General features: G+C 41.2%; 1 protein-coding gene across 2 annotated transcripts; it reads left to right on the top strand.

Annotated features, from left to right (window-relative positions):
• Positions 1-2,164: 2,164 nt before the first annotated feature.
• col1a1b (collagen, type I, alpha 1b) lies at positions 2,165-21,433 on the top strand. Of its 2 annotated transcripts, XM_008437279.2 has the most exons (51): positions 2,165-2,379; positions 4,172-4,366; positions 4,851-4,870; positions 5,028-5,063; positions 5,705-5,797; positions 6,024-6,092; positions 6,180-6,224; positions 6,519-6,572; positions 6,839-6,892; positions 7,010-7,063; positions 7,256-7,309; positions 7,396-7,449; positions 7,534-7,578; positions 7,712-7,765; positions 7,864-7,908; positions 8,021-8,074; positions 8,866-8,964; positions 9,083-9,127; positions 9,214-9,312; positions 9,415-9,468; positions 9,558-9,665; positions 10,150-10,203; positions 10,311-10,409; positions 10,511-10,564; positions 11,160-11,258; positions 11,347-11,400; positions 11,627-11,680; positions 11,810-11,863; positions 11,965-12,018; positions 12,128-12,172; positions 12,278-12,376; positions 13,403-13,510; positions 14,069-14,176; positions 15,067-15,120; positions 15,263-15,316; positions 15,415-15,522; positions 15,632-15,685; positions 16,241-16,294; positions 16,396-16,557; positions 16,634-16,741; positions 16,872-16,979; positions 17,059-17,112; positions 17,237-17,344; positions 17,455-17,508; positions 17,605-17,712; positions 17,936-17,989; positions 18,157-18,264; positions 18,482-18,761; positions 18,870-19,060; positions 19,145-19,387; positions 20,143-21,433. In XM_008437279.2, exons 1-51 carry the CDS (start codon positions 2,298-2,300, stop codon positions 20,287-20,289), a joined length of 4,344 nt encoding a protein of 1,447 aa, XP_008435501.1. In that variant the 5' UTR covers positions 2,165-2,297; the 3' UTR covers positions 20,290-21,433. The 2 variants fall into 2 exon arrangements, with proteins under 2 accessions (XP_008435501.1, XP_008435502.1); XM_008437280.2 differs by lacking the exons at positions 15,415-15,522; positions 15,632-15,685; positions 16,241-16,294; ... (5 more) ...; positions 17,455-17,508; positions 17,605-17,712.
• The last annotated feature ends 422 nt before the right edge of the window (positions 21,434-21,855 follow it).

The raw sequence follows: 21,855 nt of genomic DNA, 5'->3' as shown, positions 1-21,855 counted from the left end.
GTTTATTTTTTTTACTACATTCCGCATCAGATAAGCAGAAACACTAGAAACAAAATTCATGTCATTGTTCTGAAGGGAAAGTGACTTAAAGCAGCAAACAACAACATATCTTATAGAAAGGATTGCATAATCAGAGCTTTATTCTCCCTGAAAAAGTCACAATGAAACCAGGGCATATCTGTGTTGTATATCTGGCATGTTGATGGATAGAAACATTCTTTTCTTCAAAGAAAAGCTGCTAAAAATATTTACGTATTATTGTGAAAGTCTTAAATCTATGGCGAGTTTTATCATGTTATATTGAGAAAAGACCCCAGTAGAAATCAAGTTAATCATTATCTGTCACACTTTTCACTCTTTGCTATTAGTATGAACAAATGTTGACCCGCCGTTCTGCAGATCGTTGCTTCCTTTCGTTTAGATTTGCTGCATTTTGTTCCTGCAAAATGCTTCCTGTGGCTACAAATCAAACCCAAATCATTATTGCTTTAATACCATGGTACATCATAACTTTTTCAAACAAGATGCTGCACATCATTACCCAACATCTCCTATTTGGTGTTGTCTGTGAAAATAACGTTGTAAGATGTGCTGCCATTTTTTTTCCAGAAAGAACCTTCTTTCCCCTTAAACCCTTCAAAGCAACCTGGACTTGTTGAGTTTTTCCACTTTCTCTGACTTTAATAATTTCATCAACTGACATGTATGGTATGAGCCTCCAGTTTGCAGACAAATTTTGATTGAACTCTTTTGAGGTATGTCTCAAACTGTTTTATACATCTAGGTAACCAAGAAAAGACATTTTTATTGATATAGCGCTAAATCCAAATCTGGAATTGAAATGTTTGTATTCTTTCCCTATGACTTCTGGATCATGCTGCTCTCTTTTTTTCAGTTACTATTTCATCACATACAAAGAATGTTTAACATAAGAAAAATGGGGACATATTCGGTGAATACATTTGCAATGCACTCCACTCCTGTAAGTGTATGTTGACGTCTGAACGTAAAATGAAAACATATAATCTGCACGTGTCGTTCACTGTTAGCAGCTAAAAAGGCAGAAGAGCCTACTTAAGATGGGAGTGAAAAGAAAGGAGAAGAAGAAGAGAGTAAATGAGGTCAAATTGAAGCTCTCTGTTTTAGAGGCTGCAACGTGTCCATAGTGTAACCAGACTGCTTTGTGGATCTGCCAGATTTTCTCTCTCTCTCTTTCTGCTTCCTCCCTCCTCTGTCTCTCACATCAGATCATGAGATGGTTCCATATCTCCATATCTGTACTGCAGAAGAGTGATTTAAACTTCGCAGGGTATAAAAAAGTGGCACAGAAAAAAAAAACTTCGAAAACATAATGGGTCATATTTCCAGGGAAAAAAACAACTAATAAAGATAAACAACGATAATTAGACTTTGTGTGACATATGCGTGAAGTTTATTTGCCAGTGTTTTCAGTGGTGCCACTGGGCAGGAGGTAACCTAGGGGTGTGCAGGAAGGGGCCATATAGAGTCCTTTATATTGTCTGGTTATATTCAACAATTATTTTACTTATTGCTTGCGCTGCTTTGTGTTACTTTCACCCATATATTTCACAATGACATATCATTAAAGGTGCTGACATGCTATGATGCAGTCTGGTTCTGGTGCGCCATCCCAGAAATGTCAGTGGATCCCATCTGGTCATCAGTGACTAAAAACAAGGTGCGAAGCCTCACAGTGAGTTCCCTCTGATCATCTCCATCTTTGACTCTCTTCCCCGGATCCAAACGCATCCAAATATAACATTGCGCACAACTTTCTTAAGAATATATACAAAGTAACTTCTTGAGGGAAAATAACTTATATGCTGGCTGAAAATCCGTTCTATCCAGATCCGCTAAAGACTTCTTAGCTTGACATAAAAAAAAAAAGTCTCAATTAAGAAAATCCACAGCAGGTAGATGATACGGGACGTCTGCAGCGCCTCAGAGCCGGTGCGTAAATGATGCCTTCCAACATCATCCACGTTTGAGCTGGGACGTGAACTGCTTTTTGTTGAGACGGCCCATTCCCCTCCGATGAAGGAGGGATTTTGCGCCCCCAACATGCAACAAGTTATGTGGTGCGCGCACGGCACCTCCCCAAAAGCTCAGCCATATAAAAGCCAAGATAAGTCATTTGTTTAGGCAGTAGGGAGTTTCTGCTGGGGTCTGGATTGGAGTTACGCACAGACCGGACCCTGCCCTATATGAGTGGTGTCTGAGGAGGAAAAAGAGGATCCCCCCCTGCCACAAAGAATCTACATGTCTAATATTTAGACATGTTCAGCTTTGTGGATATTCGGTTAGCGCTTTTGCTCAGCGCAACAGTGCTTTTGGCGAGAGGTCAAGGCGAGGATGATAGTAAGTATTCAAACATTGTTTTTCCTTTTTTTTTTTTTTTCTTTGTGGCCCTCTCTCAGGATGTGGAAAGTCCACAAGAGGATGCGCAGTTTGATGGAACTAGTCGGGATATTTGACCCGCCACCTGGCAGAACTGGGGAAATGTGTTTTCTTTTTCCACGGGCTCCTCTGGAGATCTGGAAGCGAATAGGAGCTTATAGACTGGACATTTTTTCCACACTTCTTTTTTTTTCTCCCCCATCTCACTGGCGTGCAGACACATGTCCTTCTGGAGTGCAAACCTGAGGGGAGCAGCTGTTTTATCTCTGCGCAGTGGTAGGACATGAGTTCAGACAGAGTTGAAACTCATGCAAAAGAAACAAAAGTATAAAGGAAAAGACAACAACATTTTAATTAAACAATATTTAGTCTGAATTTGGTGAGAATTTCTTTCGCTTCAGGAACTTGCACCCCGAGACAAAAGCTTGAAACCGCATCAATAAAGAGCAGACACACATCTGTGGAGAGCTTCGGCTCTAAAACTAAGAGAATATTGCAACAAATTAAGGGAAAAAAATGACAACGGAAAAATCTCTAAAGTCTGACGTCGACAATGGAATAAGTTCGTCTAGACGTCAATTAATCACCATCCGGAGTAGGGCGAGGGAGGCCTTCTTTTGCAAACAATAGTGACGCCATGTGGCGAGGCCTGGAACTGCACGTCTACGCTTTAACCCTCTCCTGATGCCCAGCCTGCAAAATCTACCACTCTTGAGACGTGATTGGACCTACTGTAATTGGTTATCAAGAAGCAGTCCATTTTTGAATGTTTTACTGGATCTGGAGCTGAAGCTTGTTTATCCACAATTACCAGGAAGAAAACCATTACCCTTCATATGATAATCCTTTAGCTAATGTTCACTTCGTTGAGCTCTACACCAAACAGGTGTGCAGCCAAAGGATGGATTAAAGGGGTCTCCAACCCAATTCTGCTGTATAAAAACTTTTTAAAAGTCTAGCATTTCAGTGGCTTTTAATATCATATTTCATCTGGTTACATCAATTTTACTTAAAAGTTTTATTTTTTGCTTTGCTTTTTCAAGTTGTCATGTTAGCCAGGTGATGCTCTGCACATTGTTTTATATCAAATTGCCAAATAACTGTTTGTAAAAGAATCTTTTTTAAGTTAACCTATTTTCACTTAAAAAGTAACAAAACCCTGTTGATGTTTTTCATACAGCATGCAAGTTTTACTTCTATAAAGTTTGTTTTTTAAAAATTTTTCCTGAAATATCTGTAGGGATGCTAATGATTACTTAAGCACATGGAAAGTAATATGTAACTATATTATTTGAACTGCAATGCTTAATGTTTGCAAAATGAACTTTTGGCATCATTTATTGTTAAATGTTGTAGGTTAGTTTCTAGTGTACTTTGACAACCTTAAGAGGAAGTGATCCAAGAGGAAGTTAAGCATTAGGCCCAAAGACCACTGATTTGTAGAGAAAGAAGTAAACTATAGTCTTGGTCAATTCAAATCAATTCATTCTCCTGCTGGTTTTTGCTAGCATCTCTTTATCCCTAATTATTGATTTTAAAAAAGGGGTATTGTTCGATTTTATGCAAATATTAGAATTTGTTGCAAACATCCCGAAATAGGGTTTATCAACATGCTGCTAAACTAGATGTGTCCATTTTTTTTCTGAGAATTTAAGCATCTAGCTTCAATTTACATGCAAAAATGTAAATATAATGCTAAATTCTTTTCAAAATCCTTGACTTCATCACAAATATATATATATATTTTTTTCAGAGCAATTTGGCAGCTGCACATCAGAAGGACAGTCGTACAACGACAAGGATGTATGGAAACCAGAACCCTGCCAGATCTGCGTGTGCGACATGGGGACCATCCTCTGCGACGAGGTGATCTGCGAGGACACGTCCGATTGTGAAGACCCCTACATTCCAGATGGAGAGTGCTGCCCTGTCTGCCCCGATGGCGAGGGTACGGCCCACCTGTTTTACAGTTTCATTCATGCCTTGCACCACCTCCTAGATTTGCTCCTCTGCTGCCTCTGGCCTCTAGACCTCACATGGACCTGAGCCTCTCAGCCTGTCTGCCTGCCTGAGGATTTCACATAGAAAAAAAAAATTCCTTTTGGATCACATTTTCCTGAGTTCTTTTTAACAAACGTTTTAAGTGCTCGATTACACCCTCTTTCTAATGGAGAGTTTATCATTTTCCCGACATGCCAGTTTGTGCACAACCATCACACTCCTCACCCCTTTTCCCCCCCGTTTCAGTTATTTAAGTTGCTCTTAGTGCAGCTATTACAAAATCATGACTGCATTAAAGTCCCTGCTTTAATGTCTAAATCTGCTATACATGCTTGGACTTGCAGCTTGACATTTCAGCTTGTCTTGAAATATTTTGAATTTAATTATATGTGCTAGCTGTTGACCTTTCTTTTTTTCTTTGATTTTTTTAGGTCCTCCCACTGAACCTACGGTATTTTAACCTTTCTTTCTCATAATTTTATTAATGTTGAGAAACAATTCCGAATTTATCAGACCTTAACATTATAGTTTAATAACATAAATTATTTGACATCCTGCAAACAAGATTACAGCATAGCTTAACTGTTTTTTTTTTAATGTACTTATAGATTCCAAAGGGACCCGATGGCCCCAGAGGAGATCCGGTAGGTTTCTATTTACTTTGTTTTGTAGTCTAATCAYACTGATAACTAARGAAAAAGAAATAATTGCAGAAAAGTCTGAGACACAATTTTCAGTATTAATTTATATGCATATTAGACAATCCTGACGAGATTTCTGAAACATTATCTGTGTCTACCTTGTGGTATTTCAGCCCAGTTCATGAAAGCTGCTCTACATGTTGCTGATTATGTTGTATTTAATACATTTACAAGAAGATTTTTTTAGTTAGCACCAAAAAATAGAGATGTATATGAGCAATATATGCTCCATGAATTAGGAATGAAAACTGTCAGAAACCAACATGATTGCTGATAAAGCTGCTGTGACTTATAACTGTAACTGTTAACTAGCTCAAGAGGTCAAAGAGAGTTCATGAGACTGTCATTGAGGTTTCTCTTTAAAATGAGGTGAAAGATCATTAATAAAGTGTTTACAATATTTTGTAAGCAGAAATGTGCTTGTATTAGACAAATATTTTTGTTTATGTTCTTTTTTTAAAGTTATTGAATATGAAGTTCAAGGTGTACTGACACTGATGTGATGTTTTGGGCTTCTGAAAGTAAAGTAAAACATCGTCTGCATAGAGAGGCATGTAACCTGTCTGGAATGCTGTTTTTCCCAGGGTCTTCCTGGTCTCCCTGGCAATGATGGAATCCCCGGACAGCCTGGCCTTCCCGGCCCACCTGGCTCCCCTGGCCCCCCTGGCCTTGGTGGAGTAYGTATCAGAGTTTCATCTGACAATAAAAACACCTGAAAGTGTTGACCCAATTCAGCAACCTTCCTTCAGATTAAAGCATTCATAGATCGATAAAAACACTGCTCTCGTTTAAGATTTCTGATATTTGTAACAGGATTATGAGAGGCTGGACTAGCTCAAGTATTTTTCTGAGATGTTTCTATGCTGAAAAAATGACTAATTTCCTTGTCTTCTCCCYTCACAGAACTTCTCTCCTCAAATGAGCTACTTCGACCCCTCCAAGTCCAGCGGCCCACCCGTCCCCGGCCCAATTGTACGAAATTTTCATAAAGTGACCCATGTTTTYAGAGTGTACAAAAATGTAAATTGATGTYTGATTTTTCTAACTCTTCATCAACAGGGTCCTCCTGGTCCCCGTGGTGTTCCTGGTCTTCCYGGCCCACCTGTAAGCATTTTTAKCAGAAACATACGTAATCCTCCAAACCTCCCCAGAAAGTTTTCAAAAACATATAAGTTGGTTGGGACACTAAGAACAAAGCAGGGATTTTACTCTGAYGCCATTCTGGCTTGACTGACATGCATAAATAAGTCAATTCAGTTTGTATTTGAAAAATAAGAGTCTCTGGCCCAGACATTTATAGAGRTGGCTATTGATGCACCACTRMCYCCCCCCCCATATATCATTCAGCTCATCTTTKAATAAGATGTGTTAAAAATGTTTTCTCTTGATATCTTTCAGGGTCCTTCAGGTAGCGCAGGACCCCAAGGAGAGCCTGGTGAGCCCGGTGCTGTGGTAGGTACACATTATAACTGGTTTGATAAATRGCAATTTTACTGTGTCACTCATTCAAACGTCATCAGTTTGTAAACTGCAGCTTTTGATTTAAACATCATTAATGARCATGATTACGTCTAGAGGCAAATAAATGTCTTGCTTTTCTTATATTCGACTACATGATGTGTCATTGGTCTACTTCTGCATACCGTTTTTTTTCCACTTTTCTTCATCTGTGTCAATAACATTTTGGAATAAATGGTATTATCTGTTGGTGTTTTTAGGGTCCAATGGGTCCCCGYGGTCCCGCAGGCCCTCCCGGAAAGAACGGCGATGATGTGAGTGATTCTGTTTCCTTTTTACCTGCCCTTACAGCTAAAACTGCCTCTTTACTACTTGGTCGAGCATCTTCCTGTGTTTTGAAAAACATGTTTCTGTCTGTGTGTCCTCAAAAGGGTGAAGCTGGTAAAGCTGGACGCCCCGGTGAGCGCGGAGCTGCTGGCCCTCAGGTGAGCCGAATTAGAGAGTCTTTGACCGTTCACCCAAAATTCCTGTCCGTGTTCACATTTGCAAATTTGTGCTTGTTTTATTGCTGTTTTTTTTTGTTGTTGTAGTTCTTAGTTTTTCAATCATGATCACATTTCCTTTCCATTTGCATGAGTAACTCCCATGATGACAGATCTCTTCTTGTTTTCCTGCAGGGTGCTCGTGGATTCCCCGGAACCCCCGGACTGCCCGGCATCAAGGGACACAGAGTGAGTCTTAGTGCTAATCTGGAGCTTCTGAATTAGAGTCACAAGCAGAAACATGATCTAATAATGACTCCCGATGTTGCCTGCAGGGTTTCCCTGGTCTTGATGGCTCCAAGGGAGACGGCGGACCTGCTGGTCCTAAGGTAAGACGCCCAGAAACCCGTTCTTCCGTCTAGATCACTTTGCCTTGTGATCCAGCTGTTTAAAAGCTGACCTCTGTCTTGCAGGGAGAGCCTGGTGTCCCCGGAGAGAATGGCATCCCAGGCGCCATGGTACGTTTTCAGTTGCACCGTCCTAAAGAGTCAATTTAATGATTTCTTGTGATCTCCTGAGGGGTTTTATTCTAAGAGGTCTGCAAAAATTAGAAGAAATTGATCAGTTTTATTTTTTTCTATTCTCTTGCAGGGTGCCCGTGGTCTTCCTGGTGAGAGAGGCCGCCCCGGACCTGCTGGCCCTGCTGTAAGCACCACCATTTTTACACTTTCTAACCTTRAACCTTCTTCAACTYGCGTGCAAAAAAGCTGAACTGAGCAAAATCTGTTTGCTCTTCCATGCAGGGTGCTCGTGGTAACGATGGCAACACCGGTCCTGCTGGTCCTCCCGTAAGTTTTCAATGATTAAAATGTTCTTTTTACTTTTCTACATAAAAGAAAGTTAGTTTTGCCTTTTCWGACCATGCTCCTCTAACAATCTGTGTCCAATCCTGATGTTTAGGGACCCACCGGATCTGCCGGACCCCCTGGATTCCCCGGTGCTGTCGGTGCTAAGGTAAGTCAAATAGGTCATATATTTTCCGTATTTAACTGAAAAAGAAAAACAACTAAAAATAGTCAGAAGTTTTGTTTCCTTTTCACCAGTTAAGTCTTAGTGTTCAAATGTTTTCCTCTGAATGAAGGAAAACACATCATTGGATACTATTGAACCTCGGTTCTGAAAAAAWTTKTTAATTTTTGCAGGAAAAACTTAAGCTATAACTTTTAAGTAAGGATATTATGGATTAATTAAACAGTATGCTCGACTGCCAGCCATCACGGGGTTCACTGATCCTAGCAGCAATCAGAAGACGTMATTGGACCCCAGCTGGACCTWTTTCCTCAGTCACTTTCCATTTACAAAGCATCTTAGAATTCATTTCCTTTGATATTCCACTTCCTGGAGTTAAAAAGGAATCGCAACAGCAATGACCTGCTTGGCTTTAAAATATGGCTAATAAAATTCTTGTTTTTATTCTTTGAAAACGTTTAGTTTAAGTGCAGGTTGTAATTATTCTACCACATTTTTGCGCTTAGATCTCATAAACTGCACATGGACTTTAAATGGGCTATTTTACATCAATAGAATGAAATGTGTTCAAAGACATTTATCAGAACCCTTGTCCATCTTTTGGCATTAATGTTTTTTTGTTTTGTTTTGTTTTTTGTTAAGTTTGCGTCTGTTTCATGTTTGATAATAAGCCAGGAAGTCCTTCTCTCAAACATATTTTGCAAATTTTTCATGATACTTACTTGATTTTCAAGGTGCTGATTTCTTCATTGGTGTTGCTTCCTTCCCTCTGACAGGGTGAGACCGGACCTGCCGGAGGTCGTGGATCTGAGGGACCCCAAGGAGCCCGTGGTGAGCCTGGTAACCCAGGACCTTCTGGACCCGCTGGACCTGCTGTGAGTAACAGGACCTTTAATCAGTCTGACTTCCTTTAAAACGAACAAACAAAAAAATCAGCATGAAAACATTTTAAAGTAGGTTTCAAACATTTTTTTCCCATGAATTTCCCAACAGGGTTCTCCTGGATCTGATGGTCAGGCTGGTGCTAAAGGTGCTAATGTAAGTTAAGCACGAGACGCACTGATCAGGTTTATTCTGCTTAATCATTTTTGATTGTTTACACTCCGACTTGTTTTTTTACGCAGGGCGCTCCCGGTATCGCTGGTGCTCCTGGTTTCCCCGGTAACCGTGGTCCTGCTGGAGCTCAGGGAGGCGCTGGTGCTCCCGGTCCCAAGGGTAACAATGTGAGTAGACAGCATATCGTGTGCAGAAATGTCTCCCAGTCAGTGTCACAGAGATCGGAAGTGATTGGACGGAATAAATGAAACGTGTTTCTCTGCCAACAGGGCGAGCCTGGTCCTCCAGGTCCTAAGGGAGAGGCTGGTGCCAAGGGTGAGCCTGTAAGTCTGAAACCACATTTGGAGGAAAAATGAGAACCACGCGCAGCCTTTTGTTTCTCGGATGAATAAGAYGGTTCCTTCTTTTCCAGGGCCCAGCTGGACTTCAGGGACTTCCTGGCCCCTCTGGTGAGGAGGGAAAGAGAGGACCTCGTGGAGAGCCTGGTGGTGCTGGACCCCGTGGACCCCCTGGAGAGCGTGTATGTTTATTTTTTTTTACCCTTTATTTATCGCTTTGTCGTTTTTTTGTTAGTGTTGAGAAAGTCACCCTTGAATTCCTGTTTTCACATTGTAGCAGTTCTAATGCTACAATGTGAAAACAGATGTGACRAATCCAAATAAAAGAAGAATAGAAAGCAGGAGAACTTGTGTTATTTCCTATTCATAGCTTAAGTTTAAAGACTAAAATACAACAAAGTGARCAGGTTTGTGGTGGTTAAATTATCCTCTTACCAGCATCTGATGCTCACATCTGAGACGATGCATTTCATRCTCAATCAAATCAAAAACCTCTAAATTGTAAATAGACCTGCAGTCATGTCTGGTTTTAGTACTAATTTCATGTAAAAATGTCTGTAGTCCCTTAAAAAAAATCAYTTTATTCCCAGAGCTGCTTTGGTAATACCATATTTTACCACGTTTACTGACCTGCTTGGTGGGTTTGTTTGGTTTTTTTTTTCCCAGGGTGCCCCCGGTGCTCGCGGCTTCCCTGGTTCTGATGGAGCTGCTGGTGGAAAGGTAAATGAAACCAGGAGCAAGTATTTGCAAACCCTTGGTACAGAACTTCATAAAAATAACTAAATCTACTGGATATGATTTCTGACCCTTTGTGACCTTTGTAACAGGGCGCCCCAGGTGAGCGCGGTGCCCCCGGACAAATGGGATCTCAGGGAGCCACTGGTGAGGGCGGAAGCYCCGGCGCTCCTGGCGCTCCAGGATCAAAGGTGAGTTTTGAGACAAACTGGAACAATTCTGTTTAATGCAATGAGATGAAAAGAAAGAAAGAAAAAAAACAAGTGAATTTCAACTTGCTCCTCCTCTTTAGGGTGTGACCGGTAGCCCCGGAAGCCCCGGCCCTGACGGCAAAGTCGGACCTGCTGTAAGTACTGATAGTTTCTAAAGATTTGACTGGATTTCTAGTTAAAGTTCCTTCAATATTTTAGAATAGAACCACATATGAAACTCTTTTCAGACCAGAGTGAAAGAAAAAATGAAAAAAAAAGGCTAGCTTCTGATCTCTTTACGGTTTAACACAGTCAGCAATCAACACCTAAAGTTATGGTTGATTATGGATTAGCTTGCTCAGTTTCTAAATGAGCAAAATAAGATCCTTCATTGAAGAAGCTCTTATTTTGGAGACCATGGTTGCTTCACCTCTGGAAATAAAACCTATAAGGACATTTTCAAGAGAACTGAAAGAAMGGGGTTCTAGTACATGAGTGTGAGGCGTTCGTGTTCTCCCCAGCACTCTTATTRTCTGAAGAATGAAGAACTAGCAGAACACAAAACCTAAGAGGAAGATGTGAGCAAAGATTTACAGTCTTCTGGTTTTACATGACCTAAATGAGATCCAGACTTTCTCAGCCAATATCAAAACACACGACAATGTCCTTTTGCCAGCTTTAAAAATGAATCAACCTAAATGTTTTTTTGTGTTTTTAATAAAACATTTTCTCTCCACTCCTAACCATTAGGGTGCTCCTGGTCAAGATGGCCGCCCCGGACCTCCCGGCCCCGCCGGATCCAGAGGACAGCCCGGAGTCATGGGATTCCCCGGACCCAAGGGAGCCTCTGTGAGTGAACCCTTCACCGTACCGTGTCTTTGAGGGGATTGATGAGATCCTWGGGTTGCGAGTGTGTGAACTCTGTTTGTGTCACCAGGGCGAATCTGGTAAAGGTGGCGAGAGAGGACCTGGTGGAGCTGCTGGCCCAGTTGTAAGTACTACAGGACCTCTTGAAGTTARGACGAAATCAGAATAAGAGCGCATTAGATTTGAAAGTCTGCATTAATCTGGACTGAACTGAAGATGCTTATTTGTGTAAACTGATTTTAAATTGTGTTTTCTGCGCCATAGCGTAAAGCAAATAAACCGAAATGAACTGAAGTTGAAATATGAGAGTAGAAACATTTTGGTAAATATTGTGACCTTCTTCTGTTCAGGGTGCTCCCGGCAAAGATGGTGATGTTGGAGCTCCTGGACCTTCTGGACCTGGTGTAAGCAGTTTGCCTCCATTACTTTTAAGCATCAAAAATATAATTTTCATAATCCTTCCCTTCCCCCCCTATTTTTATTAGGAATATAAAATAATAATATATAAAAATTTCTCCAACCTCTGATTACAGGGACCTGCTGGAGAGAAAGGAGAGCAGGGACCTTCTGGTGCACCAGGATTCCAAGTGAGTTTTTGAAGCCTTCCATCTTCTAAAGTGATTTGTTTTTGGTTTTTTGTCCCACTTTATAATTCATACATTCAACTGCATCTTTAATTATTGAACAGGGTCTTCCTGGACCCCAAGGTGCTACTGGTGAGAGCGGCAAGCCTGGCGAGCAGGTATGATCTGCATCATTCATGGCTAAATCTGAACTATTGACAAACAAATTGTTTGGACAAAGCMAAATTAGACCCGACAGTAATCGCTCTTTCTGCTGCTTGTGTTCAGGGCGTTCCTGGAGAGGCYGGACCACCTGGCCCATCTGGACCCAGAGTAAGCCCCTCTTGTTTTGCTGAACATCCTGTTTTWATATTTACAGTACAYGCAGTATTTACAGCACAGAGAAAAAVCCTGATGTTTTCTCTGCGTTTCCTCCAGGGTGACAGAGGCTTCCCTGGTGAGCGTGGCGGTCCCGGGCCTGCCGGTCCAACTGGAGCCCGTGGCGCCCCTGGTGCTGGTGGAAACGATGGACCTAAGGTATGGTAAAAAAAAATAAATTAGCTGGACAGAAAATTTTACAGCTCAGACCTGGAAGAGTCTTGCCCTCTGTGAAACAYGTCGATTAAGGGCAGTRAACAGCAGGAACACCTGCAAATATCAGGAAAGGGAAATCCAATTTTTCCAATTTATAGGAGTCAAAAAAACATGTGAACATCCTGGGTCTGGATTTAAAATACATTAATATATATTAAGTGAGACTATTAGTGGCTTTTAGCAGAGGTACCTACAGAATATGTTAAAATGGGTCGTGATAAGCAGAGACCAAAACCAAACTGACAAACGAGACTATTTGGGAATCCCTCTGATTTTTGCCTTTTAATCTTTTTATCGGAAACAAAACAGCTTTGCTAGGGAAACAAGTGTGCTCACATGCGTGTCACTTCCTATTTACTCAGCTTAGCCTGTGATGATCATTTGACGATTTTCAGAAAATATATGGAACACGCTTCCACATTCATGCTGATCAAATATCGATCAAACCACCAGCTCATTTTGTACTGCGTCTGACAGTTAGCATTTTAAATGACTTTTCTATTAACTTCTCTAATCTAAAAAATAATACTCCAAACTCCTATTTGCTTCGTTAGCTGACATAGTCTTTCATGTCAACAACAGTCAATGGAAATGGGGAATCATATAAAATCTTTGGAGAATAATAAACAACAAAATGTTTCCCGTATGCAGGATTTGAGCATTTCTACAAAGATATACSAGACATTTGTTCAGCATCTGTAAATGTGAGCTGGAGTTTTATGTTTGTTTTGCATCTCTGTTGTGGTACGGGTTCTGTAAAAACCCAGGCATTGTCACGGATTGTGACAATGCCTGCCACTAGGGGGCAGCAGCGGGGTAAATTCACTCAATTACAACTTTTAAGCAGCGGAGGAGTAAATGAACAAACTTCAAACTGTACTGGGTCTCCAAAGTCCTGATCTGTTTCGTCCAGGTCATATCTGGGGGATGATTAAAATGTATTTTCTYTCTTTTTTTGTACCTGCACAGGGAGAGCCTGGAGCTGGTGGCGCCCCCGGTAGTGCGGGACTCCCTGGTATGCAGGGAATGCCTGGAGAGCGAGGATCTGCCGGTGTTCCTGGACCCAAGGGAGAGAGAGTGAGTGTAACAGCCAAACAATTTGGATAGACTAATTCTACTGTGTGACAGCATTTAAAACTTTCACTTTGTTTTACTTTCTTTTAATATTTGCTTTGTATAAACTTAGTGTAAGCTAATAGGTTTTCATCTTTCTTTGAAAAATACATCCAAAACTTAATAAGTAACCCGATATGGCTCTGAAAAAGTCAAGATATCAGTGTCATACTGACTTATTGATTGCTATTTAAATATTGTCACTCTTAGATAAATCTTACATGTTGTTAGAAATTGAGATATGCTGTTGTTTTTGTTGTTGTTGTTTTTTGTCACAATAATAGCAAATTTGTTATTATAATTGTTTTGAAGTATCATAATAAATGGTTCAAACTTGGGGCTCTAATATACACCARTTGGCATGGATAACATTATGAGCAGCATGGTTAACTGTGTTGAGAGTTCATCACTGAAAATCGTAACTCCTTTTATATTTTTTTTATCCATTTTTATTATGGCTTGCTAGGCCAGCTGGCATTCAATTTCACATTCATCTGTTTAACCACACTTTTCTCTGTTTAGGGAGATGCTGGTGCTAAGGGTTCTGATGGCACCTCTGGCAAAGATGGCGTGCGCGGTCTGACTGGTGCTATTGGACTTCCTGGACCTCCTGGTTCTCAGGGTGAGAAGGTGAGATCAAGGACGATGTTTATCTTCATCAACATCTCTACTTCTTCAGGTTTCTTCTCACATATAGAGAAAAACAATCTAAATATGGTATTGTTTTGAGTCCTCAAACTATGATTAAAAAAAACAGCAAATGTATGTAATTCCTTTTGCAATATGAACAATAAACCATAGTTAATGYACTAGTCTGCTATTGTGGCACCATGTGCAACTAAAATCTCTCCTCACCAGTTATTTTATTACACTTTTTTTTATTTTTTTATGAATGGATATTCTTATATCCAGGTTGAAGTCAGGTTGAGATTATACATTGCATTCAAACAATCATAAATACAACAATATCCCCCCCAAAAAACAAAGATAATATTTAGCATAACTGTGTAAAAATCCAAACAATATTGGTCTTAAATTGTAAATTATAAACAGTTATAATGCTTTAACCATAATTACTGATTAGAATTTTCAATTTGCCCTTAAACAATGTCTATTTTAGGAAATTTAGACTCTTTGCCAATTTATAATTTATTTTTATTTTTCTGCATTGAATCCCAACCTAAATTGCRCTAATCTTACCAGAACATCAAAGGCMGACTTCTCCAGTCTGTTTTTGATGCTGCTTATGTTAAAATCATTTAGAATATTATCATGAAGACGATTTATGTAGAGAGTAAATGGATCTCAATATGGCACCCTGAGGGACTCCTTAGGACCAATAATAATCAGTGTTCAAGCGGATGAGCAATTAAAAAAATATATTACAGCACTCTCAGACAAATTTATAGTCTGTCAACATAATGTATCATTCATACTGTAAGTGAATGTGTGTTATATTTATTTTTATGATTTATGATTATTTTGTCTGCTGACCTGTACTTCTTCTTCTCTGGTTTTAGGGAGAGGCTGGTCCCTCTGGAATCGTTGGACCCTCTGGTCCTCGTGGTTCCCCTGTAAGTTGTTTTCTAAACCCTTAAGTCGTTAGATTGCTCCAGTGGTCTTTATTAATTCAAAAAGACGTGAGACCTCAGTGCATGATAAGGGGACGCAGCATTTCCCAAGAGACTGAACTGACCTAATTGACGACTCCAACAGGGTGAGCGTGGAGAGACTGGACCTGCTGGACCTGCTGGATTTGCTGGACCTCCTGTAAGTAAAATGCAGATCGGAGTACATATTGAATTCATGTGTGACAAAAACATGGACTCTAATGTTTTTTTTGTTTTTTTTTTATCCTCCCATTTCAGGGTGCTGATGGTCAGCCTGGTGCCAAGGGAGAGAGTGGTGACTCCGGACCAAAGGGAGACGCTGGCCCTGCTGGACCTCCTGGACCTTTTGGATCTGCCGGTCCTCAGGTTTGTCACTCTACAGTCAGAAGCATCTGACTCTGTGTTCTTCAAGAGGTTTTTACAAMTGTTGTCTTATTGTCTGATCGTTTTTTTTAAATACATTTTTGTTCAACAGGGACCTGCTGGTTCTACTGGACCCAAAGGTGCTCGTGGTGGTGCTGGATCTCCTGTAAGTCAACRTGCAAATWTAGAGCAATTCCTGAAAACATAGTTGTAAATAGTGATTTTTCATCTAAAGAAAATATTACAGGAGTCCTAGGAAACACATGGACTCTATGAARTCCAGTATGGCAAAAAATTCAATTTATGAATTATGTGCCTCTTTTTTATTTACACTCCTGATTTGTTGAGTTTTTGCAAACAAAAACAACAAAAACAGATGTGGTCTGTTCTTATGCTGGACACTCCAGTTCTATATTAAAGTGTTTTAAAAATTTTAGCAATAGGGTTTAGCAAGGTTCTTTCAATAATTTGTACTGAAATAGCAACTGCCATTAAATTTGGGAAGTATTATAAAAACGTATTATAAAAGTTTATTTCTTTCTCTCTCTCTCTCTATTTAAATTCAGTTGTCAAAAGACAAAATTCAACAACCAAAAATTGGACAATAGCTATTCATATTTTGTTGTAGAAAATATCTTYTGTAGTAACTTAGCTTAAATATTCTCACATTATGTTTGCAAATACATTTAATGTTTCACCATACCTGTGTCTGTCTCCACAGGGTGCTACTGGTTTCCCTGGACCTGCCGGCAGAGTTGGACCCCCTGGCCCCTCTGTGAGTTTTAGAATCATCACGTAAATTACCTTCTACATGGCCGTGGGGTGATGGCTAATGGAGTTGTTCTGTCTTACTGTGACCTTGTGGCGTGATTCTAGGGAGCTTCTGGACCCCCCGGACCTGTTGGACCCGTTGGAAAGGACGGACCCCGAGGATCTCGCGGTGAGACCGGCCCTGCTGGTCGCCCTGGTGAGTCTGGTGCTGCCGGTGCTCCCGGYCCCAGTGGAGAGAAGGGATCCCCTGGCTCTGATGGATCCCCTGTAAGTACTCGCCACTTTACCGCCATTCGCTTTGCGCATGATTCAACCCCACTGACTCCCGCGTCYCTCTGTGTAGGGTACTCCCGGTCTGCCTGGACCCCAGGGTATCGCTGGAGTGAGAGGTATCGTAGGTATCACTGGACAGCGTGGAGAGCGTGGTTCCACTGGTATCCCTGGACCCGCTGTGAGTATTCTTGACATCTGTTCTKATTTTCTAAACCTTGATGTAAGTGCTAAATTTAACTTAGGCTCTCTAAAACCATTCACTGGGCACTTCCCTGCCTGACAAAAAGCAATCCCCTGTTGTTTCTTAGGGTGAGCCTGGTAAGCAGGGACCTTCTGGCCTTGTTGGTGAGCGTGGACCCCCTGGACCTGGTGGACCCCCTGGACTGTCTGGTGCCCCYGGAGAGGCTGGTCGTGAGGTATGAGGCTTGAAATCACTATTGTTTGATATTTCCTTTCGATTCGTTATGAATGACCAGTTTTGCTGCTCCTCTGCAGGGATCTTCTGGTCATGATGGTGCTCCTGGTCGTGACGGTCCTCCTGGCCCTAAGGTGAACATTTACTCTTTAAAAAGGCTTATTTCCCCCAAAATCTTATCTAAAAATGGAGAACTCTTCCTTACACATCTGAAAATGTAGAGCTTAGCTGCCTGGCTAACAGACATATGCTTTATAGGGAGACCGTGGTGAGAGTGGCAATGCTGGACCCCCTGGACCTCCTGGTGCTCCTGGAGCCCCCGGAGCTGTCGGCCCCTCTGGCAAAAGCGGTGAACGCGGAGAGAGTGTAAGTCCCCCCATGATGCTGGTGCTTTTTTTGATTCAGTTTGTCCCAAACTTCTTTGTGTGTGTGTGTGTGTTGTTTATTTTTGTATTAAACCTCTTTCCTTCCTTCAGGGTCCTGCTGGTCCCGCTGGTCCTGCTGGCATTACTGGACCCCGTGGTTCTACTGTAAGTTCATCAATCTACGGCACATGAATCCCAGTTATCCACATTAAGTCTCAGAGTTGTGCATTAACATGTCATGGCATCTTTGGCAATTTTCAGGGCGCTGCTGGTGCTAAGGGAGACAGAGGAGAGGCTGGTGAGGCTGGAGATAGAGGCCACAAGGGACACAGAGGACTCAGCGGACAGCCTGGTCTGCCTGGACCTCCTGTGAGTCTCTACTACCACTTATACACTGCTAAAAAACAAAAAGAAATATCTCCTCTAAGAGTTTTATAATCCCTTAGGCATTCATTTTCACATATGCAATCATATTTGATACATTAGAACAGTACTAAACACTTTATATTGATCAGTCCTCGTAGATTGATGTTTTAAAGCTTTTAATGCTGTTAATTATGATGATGACGTCATTATCTTCGCCTGCTACCAGGGAGTTCACGGAGACAGAGGACCCGCTGGTGCTTCCGGACCCGCTGGACCCAGAGTAAGTCCTGCTGCTTTGCGTCACCATGCCAATATTTGGATACACCACTAACATTTGCGATGCTTTTACTAAAAAGCAAAAGTACTTGGAATTCCTTTATTGTGTCAAGATAACATGTCAAAGAATCAACAAAGTTAAACTTCTAAATGATTTGCTTTTCATTTAAGGGGCCATCTGGAAACAACGGTTCCCCTGGTAAGGATGGACAGAACGGTATGCCCGGACCCATCGGACCCCCTGGACCTCGTGGTCGCAATGGAGAGCTGGGACCTTCTGTGAGTTTCATTACTATTAGAAACCTTTCTAGTAAATTGGTGTAAACAGTGCAAAAGCAGAAGGAAACTGAACATGTATAAGATGTTTCAAAAGGCCTCTTCAAATCTAATCAAGTCTTTTAAGGACAAGTTAAGATGTCTGGGTGACTTTTACAAAAACCCTTCGGAACCCCTGCTGTAAGTCTGCMTATTTCATTACCGTCTTATCTCAAAACAGGGTCCCCCTGGACCTCCTGGACCCCCTGGACCTCCTGGAGCCCCTGGCAGCGCCTTTGAATTCGTTGCACCACCCCAGCAGGAGAAGGGCCCAGATCCTCTCCGTGGTGGCTACCGCGCTGATGACCCCAACATGATGCGTGACCGCGACATGGAGGTTGACACCACCCTGAAGACCCTGACCCAGAAGGTTGAGAATATCCGCAGCCCCGACGGCTCCCAGAAGAGCCCTGCTCGCATGTGCCGTGACCTGAGGATGTGCCACCCTGAATGGAAGAGCGGTGAGTGAGGATCAGAGTTCGTAGACCGTTTTTTTTCTTTTAGCACCTTTTGCCAGACTTAGATTTTGATCAAACCTGAAACCCTCCTTATATTTTTCTCGGTTACAGGCACATACTGGGTTGACCCCAACCAGGGCTCTTCTCTGGACGCCATCCAGGTCCACTGCAACATGGAGACTGGAGAGACCTGCGTCTACCCCATCGATTCCAACATCCCCATGAAGAACTGGTACCTCAGCAAGAACCTCAGAGAGAAGAAGCACATCTGGTTCAGCGAGTCCATGACCGGTGGATTCCAGGTGAGAGTCGCCGTCACAAAATGCCTCCGATTACTTCTAGTCAGTACGATCAAAAAGTGACTTTTGCTTCTACCCGTCACGCAGTTCCAGTATGGCACCGAGGGAGCTGATCCCGAGGACGTCAACATCCAGATCTCCTTCATGCGCCTGATGTCCAACCAGGCCTCACAGAACGTGACATATCACTGCAAGAACAGCATCGCCTACATGGATTCTGCAACAGGCAACCTGAAGAAGGCCCTCCTTCTCCAGGGCTCCAATGATGTCGAGATCAGAGCCGAGGGCAACAGCCGCTTCACATACAGCGTCAGCGAGGATGGCTGCACGGTAASTTCCCTCTGTCTTCGTATTGAGTCATATTTGTAGTTATGCACTCATACAAATTTCATGACCAATTTGTGATCAGAATAAGATTTAGATCAAAGACGATGCATATAGGAACTTAGTAGCATAACTAGCTAGCATGGTTAGTGTCGCTAGCAGCAGCAAAGTAGGACTTTCTTTTTGTTTTACCTGGAGAAAATTTGAGCTTTTCAAATCGAGCATATCCCAAACAAACATGAGTTGTAAACTCAATGAAATAAAAAAAGCACCTTTGCTCTGTTTAGTCTTCTTGCTATCTAGTGAAGTCTTGCTCTTTCTTGCTGTCCAGTAGCTTAAATAAACTAGATATATCTGAATATCTTTARGAAAATACATGTTTGTTTTAGGTTGCTTACTATGTCTTAGTGCTTTCTCTGGCCTCATTTATTTGGCATTACTGATATTTCACATAGCAATGACATTTAATCTTCCTTTCTCAGTAACAACTTCCACACAGAAAGTGTGAGAAATATCTGGCAGAAGGCACCGTCCTCATAACTTTAAACCAAAACTATACTGCTAAGTCAAATTAAATAATTTATTTTATCCTAAGCACACTCTTCAGCTCAAAGTAGTAGTAGTACAAGGCCACGAGCTATGACTAATCAAATTCAAATGTGAATATATCAGTTGGATAGCTGATTTTTCTGTTCATTTCTATGTATCTGTTAAGCTATTAGAGACTTATGTCTGTTTTGTCTTTCTGTTTATCTCTATAGTCACACACTGGCACATGGGGCAAGACAGTCATCGACTACAAGACATCGAAAACAACCCGACTGCCCATCATTGACATTGCTCCTATGGATGTTGGTGCACCCGATCAGGAATTTGGCGTCGAAGTTGGCCCCGTTTGCTTCTTGTAAAAAAAAAAAAAAAATGAAAGAAACATGGACATGACATTGTTGTTTTTTTCTAGCAGTCATCTCTAAAACCTCTTTTTTTTCTTATGCAACCAAAACTCATTCGGCCGCCATTGGTCCACAATGCTTTAAAACCACTCCACTGAAGACGGTGTCTGCATTTTTTTTTTCCAACCCTGAGATGCTTTTTATTTTGGGACTGCTACTTCATCTGAAAACCAACCACACAGGGACACTTTAAATAAAACTTTTTGATTCCACTGGCAACAAGAAAATAATGTACGTATGTGTAAAATTTCCCCAAAGGAGATGATTAAAAATAAGAGAAAAAAAGAAAACAGAATCGGGTGACTTTTTACCTATTTCCTACCACTGCAGAAGGACTTTGAAAACAACAAATGATATGTACCATTTTTCTGGTGTTAAATAAATTGTAAAAAGTGTGGAGTGTCTTGTTGATCTAAATAGATATGAAAAACACCTGAACTTTGGACCAACAAAAAAACAAGACAATTAAGCTCACCTTCATTGCAATATATAGATGGCTACCTCAGAGTCACCCCCCAATTTTTCTTTAGAAATTGCCTATCGGGGGACATTRAACCATTTAAAGGTGCTATTACTAATCCAAATGAGGTCCAGTTATCAGTATTTGATGATCAAACTCTCACTCTCATACTGTAATTGTTGCCACTAATGCCTGCAGAACTTTGGTGCTACTAAATTCACTCATTGTCTTGTTGTCTATGCAGTGCAATTGTTTTCTTCTTTGAGTGTTGGTTTGATGACAGAGGCGATTGCTGCAGGTGTGATGCATGCATTCGTGTCTTTGTAGATACAAGCGAGTGACTTCCCTGCCCACATGTTCAGTGTTTGCCCCATCTGTGGAAAATCCCTTAAATATCCTTGAAAAAAAAGAAAGAAAAAAAAAAAAAAAGAAATCACTCAAAAGAACAGCACACATCTTCCCGGTTGTTTATGTTTCATTGATGTCTTTTTTTGCAGAGAGTTTCTTAAAAATGGAAATTGAAGCAGACCGACTTTCATGATTTCAAGGAGAGATTCTGTACTTATTTTGTACATGTATAATAAATCAAGATGTTTTTAATTATTTTGGGTGCTGAAATAAAGCATGTGAAGTGGTCTACTCGGTGGCAGAGTTTTCACTGTTGTTAAAACTTAGAGTCACGCATTCAGAAAATATGTCTTGCATTTAAGACCATGTTTTATACTCTCAGACAGCGAGGCCTTTGACAAAAACCTACATAAACGTTTTGTGTTGCAATGAAGCAGTTTCTGTTTCTGACAAGCAACAGTGAAAACAAGGCCAACATACATCTGATTGAAAAAAATGATTTTTAGTTTAAATTCTCCAATAAGTAGCTTTGCGAGTGGCATAGCTGCATCTGCATCCTCCTGCAGAAGAATATCTTTCATTATCAGAAGACCAAAGATGTCTAAAGAAGATAAAGCTCTAGTTTTTACAGAAGGGAAAAGACAGCCACCTGGTGGATATTGTGTGCTATAACAACTATGGCTCCACAAATATACAAACACAAACGTGTTTTT

Source organism: Poecilia reticulata, linkage group LG19 (assembly GCF_000633615.1).
Source record: "Poecilia reticulata strain Guanapo linkage group LG19, Guppy_female_1.0+MT, whole genome shotgun sequence".
In the NCBI taxonomy this organism is placed as follows: domain Eukaryota; kingdom Metazoa; phylum Chordata; class Actinopteri; order Cyprinodontiformes; family Poeciliidae; genus Poecilia; species Poecilia reticulata.
This window is presented reverse-complemented; position numbering and strand designations above follow the sequence as displayed.